The sequence below is a fragment of the Lolium rigidum genome, chromosome 7 (genome assembly GCF_022539505.1).
Source record: "Lolium rigidum isolate FL_2022 chromosome 7, APGP_CSIRO_Lrig_0.1, whole genome shotgun sequence".
Taxonomy (NCBI): Eukaryota; Viridiplantae; Streptophyta; class Magnoliopsida; order Poales; family Poaceae; genus Lolium; species Lolium rigidum.
In genome coordinates, this window is record NC_061514.1 from 34,353,762 (window position 1) to 34,357,788 (window position 4,027).

Sequence of the window (4,027 nt, forward strand, 5' to 3'; positions counted from 1 at the left end):
TTGATTTGGTTTCGCAACTCCATGTTCAAGTGTCTGTCCCTTTGTGCTTCTACATCAGTTTCATTTGCCATGTTTAGTTCAGATTATACAAGACTCTGCAGGTGTTTGTTTTCATCTAGTTCAGTAAAACAGTTAAATATTTATCAAATATACAAACTTTACTTTCCCACATAGATGGTCAGACATGGACAAGATCGCCGGTATGAAGGAACCAACAAGCTCACTGCAGAACCAAAGACATCCTGGACACAACTAAACTTGCTTAAAGTTGTTTGTCTTTCCAATAGAATCAGTGTAGTGACCATGGAATTATTTACTACCCTCAAACACAGAACAACATCATATCATCAATCTCGGAATCAATTGGACGTAAGGCTAGCTATGTATGTGTGTCTATCTAAACATGTGCTGAAGTAAGAATATGTAGAGTGGAGAAGATGGGCGATTTGCTGCTCACATCTTGCATGATTTATCATCTTTACATTGGCCCTGAAGAAGGAAAAACCAGCCGGTAAGCTCAAGTAATTCATGGTCGCAATTGGAAGTTCCAGGAAGAAGAGATAGAGCTAACTAACCGCTTGTCTCCGAGCTGCAAAAACTTCCTCCAGTGGAGGACGGCCTGTCAAGGAGAAACGGGCAGATCATTCAAACCCATCCACTAATACTTCATTTACAGGTGCATATTGCTACAAAAGTAGATGGAGCAATGACACTGTTGAAGCGAACTATATGACAAACTCTTAGTGGCCAAACCTGTAACTTCCATGCGGTATTTAGCCCATACACCATATACTGCATTTGCTATGGTAGCCACCTGCCGGATATCAGAGTAAGCTCGATGAAGGGATTACAAGTAAAATAAGCATTTGAAATTTTAGGTTAATCACGCCAGAACAATTTGATTCCACAGTTTCCTTCAGCTTGATATACAAATGTTCCATTCCGTAGAAACTGTGCAGATGAACAGTAACTCTCTCAAATGACTGAAACAAGCTGATCCTTGGATTTACAATGTGGAAATGTGCACTTACAGGTTCATACTTAGTAACTGCATAAACCCATCCAAGTCCCACTTCCTCGTAAAGCCTTCTAAATGCCTGCAACCATAACTTCAGTTAATAATTTCAAAAACATAAAATTACCCATTGCATTGACAAAATGTACTCCATATCAGAATTGTGCATAGGTTTGTAAGAACTTTTTTTTTGGTATTACACTCTTTGCCAGCTTGATAACCTGTACTAGTATGGACTGGTTATTTAGTAGGGTCAAACTAACTCTGAGACACTTCTTTCATATATGGCACCATCATAAGGTTAAAGAAATTACTGTAACAATGTGAATCAGCATGTATACTACTACTTGCACGTCATTAGTAAAAACAACATTACTATGTGTGCATACTAATCTCTCCTTCAGCTTCTCCTCATTACCATTGGATGCGTGTGGTGAAAAAATAGCTTATTTAATGTCATGTCTAATTCATGCCTTTCATTAGCTCCCAAATATCTTCAAATTAGTATCTTCTAATAACCAATAAATAACTGCATTCTGGGGAGGAAATACTAAAACTTCAGTACGAGAATGACTGAATGTCACACGGTCATACCTCAACATCTGTGACGATAGTTCCATCTGAAACGATGGCATGTATCCTCCCCATGGCCTGAAAACAGGAAGTCAGTTTATTTATAAAAAAGATAAAGAAGGTATAATGTTTAGAAGCACCTTGATATTTAGCGATTTGGCCACGGAATATAACATCAACTTGGAGTTCAGTTGCAAGAAACTACAATTAATGAAGCACCATCAACAAACTACAAACATAGTTAGTTGGCAAAGGGTGAATAGTCAAAGCGCAGCCATGGAAGGTTCAAAATCATGTTCTTCAGGATAATAGTAAAAAAATCATTTCTCCGGGCTAAGCGAAATGAGGTAATCCATTAGAGCCTTGATGCATCCCAAAAATTGTTTTAAAGATGGTCTATATGTGTATCAGTAGTTTGCTACTTTTGCCAAGTATCTTTTGTATGACTAGCCTCCAAGGAATCAAACAAATGATGGATATTGAGTTAATAAATTTCATAATGTTCAATTTCATCCCTTCCAGATAATCGAGTGTGAAACTCCATAAACGAAATGAGAATATGTACTAAAAGGTCATACGCACAGTTTCATAATCGAGACCCTGGCTGTCCTCCGGGGAGTAATCTTTCGAGCTGATGTCAACAAAATTTATAGTTCCATAGGATTTGTTCCTTTCCCTCAACATGTTTACCTGTCAAAACACTAGAGTTAGTACACGCAAATATAGCTGTTGCAGGATGACTACAATCAGGCCAAAGGGTTTTATTCACCAAAACATTTAGTGAAGAAAATAAATTCAAGTTTAAATGATTGCGAATCAATGAATCCACTATTCGTAAGATGGGGATGCACATAGATTTTCTAGCACGTCTAAACCGTGTGAAAGGTTCGTAAAGTGTTACGAACTTAAGGTTGGAGTTAAAACCGAGTGCTTCCCACAGACAAAGTTTTTATGCTGATAGAAAATTCCAATTAAAACCAAGATGGTTGAAGTCTAATATGGCAGCAGTAAAGTTGTAGTAATGAAAACAAATTCATAGAAAGTTCATCCACATGCCAACCATTCTCAGCAGTTGATTGAGCGTCAAATAATTTAAGCCGCAAAAGGGTTCATACAATCGCATGAAAAAAAATGTATCACTACATTAAGATTGTTTTTAGATACACACTTGAGCTGTGCACATAAATATGAAATAGATGCAGGAAATATTGTTTCTGTAAATGAGGCAAGGCAAAATAAGCTCATTTATAGAACAAGTTGAACATGCTCGAGGAATCGTCTGCAAACAAATGTGTGTGTGTCCTTATAAAGCTGCTACATAGGCTCTAGCGCACTCTAATTATGCAATTTGCTGATTAATACTATGACAAGTCTCACCGACCAAGGATTGTGCAACGCACCTCACGCATACAAAGCGAGCATTCACCATCGTAGAGGATCCTCCAAGTTTGGGACGAATTTGCCCCATCCTTCGGCCCCGCTGCAGGGGACGCCTTCACGTCCGAGTGAACTTGGCATCTCCAGGCTGAATTTCAATCCAATGTTAGCATTTGGAGCTAGTTCCGACCTAGGAAATGCGAATCGACCACTACTGCTGCAGCCTGCAGGTGCCACGAAATCGATTGGGTCGCTCACCGTATAGCGAAGCGGCGCGGGAGAGTGCTTTCGCCGGATTGGGCGCCCAGGAGCCCAACTTTGATCGGATTGGGCGTAAATTACATCCGGCAGGGAGCGTCTGCGACCTCCAGATGGAGGCGAAAAGGGCGCGGGACCGGGCTGTCAGTGACACAAGGTGGATTTCCCTCCATTTCTTGCAGCCATATCCCCCGACCACGGCGTTTTCCCCCCAGACCCCGCCATTTACCCCAAGCTCTACACCATAAGCCTAAAAAGTTCATCGGACCTCGCACGAGCGAAGCCGCGGAAGCCGAAGGAGAAGCCGGATGACATGAACAACGCCGAGTGGGAGAGGGACGTCCACAGGAGGAGGGACCCAAGGCCGGAAGGATCGGCAGAAGCTCAAGCTCAGGCAGGCCGACGAGGCGGCGGAGACGGAGGAAGAAGCGGCGACAGTAATGGACATGAACGCCGCGTTGGCCAGGGCGTCGATCGGCCTCCCGCTGATCTACGTCGGCCAGTATCCTCACGGGTGGAATTTGGGCTTGGGCTCGCCGCCGGCTTGTCACCTTCTTTTCCGGCCATGTTCCAGTAACCCTATGACCAACTGACGCCGCGCTCGAGGTTGTCCTCATCACCGTCGCCGGACTACGAGGGCTTCGCCACGCGCGGCGTGCTAGACAAGATCATCTTCGTGGACTCACCGGCCCTCCGTCGGGGTTCTCTGTCGTTCGGCTCAAGCCTGGGGGAAAGCTTGTCCTACCCACCCGGCGGGAGAGTGCTCGCCAGAATGCAGGTCGACTCAGTCATGCACGACATCAT

At 43.3% G+C, this 4,027-nt stretch overlaps 1 protein-coding gene across 1 annotated transcript; it reads right to left on the reverse strand.

Moving 5' to 3' along the window:
- Positions 1-258: 258 nt before the first annotated feature.
- Positions 259-4,027, reverse strand: LOC124671168 (uncharacterized protein At5g50100, chloroplastic-like). The gene is made up of 8 exons (XM_047207582.1): positions 3,973-4,027; positions 2,989-3,113; positions 2,171-2,278; positions 1,610-1,666; positions 1,032-1,097; positions 754-814; positions 576-619; positions 259-489 (listed from the first exon to the last, which is right to left on the reverse strand). Exons 1-8 carry the CDS (start codon positions 4,025-4,027, stop codon positions 454-456), a joined length of 552 nt encoding a protein of 183 aa, XP_047063538.1. The 3' UTR covers positions 259-453.

Bases quoted from the DNA above. Each gene is read 5' to 3' on its own strand.
- LOC124671168 (XM_047207582.1), bottom strand. From the start codon at position 4,027: ATGATGTCGTGCATGACTGAGTCGACCTGCATTCTGGCGAGCACTCTC. The intron at 1,667-2,170 runs GTGCGTATGACC...TCCTGTTTTCAG, and splicing joins AGGGTCTCGATTATGAAACT to GCCATGGGGAGGATACATGC. The intron at 490-575 runs GTTAGTTAGCTC...TTCCTTCTTCAG, and splicing joins TTGCAGCTCGGAGACAAGCG to GGCCAATGTAAAGATGATAA.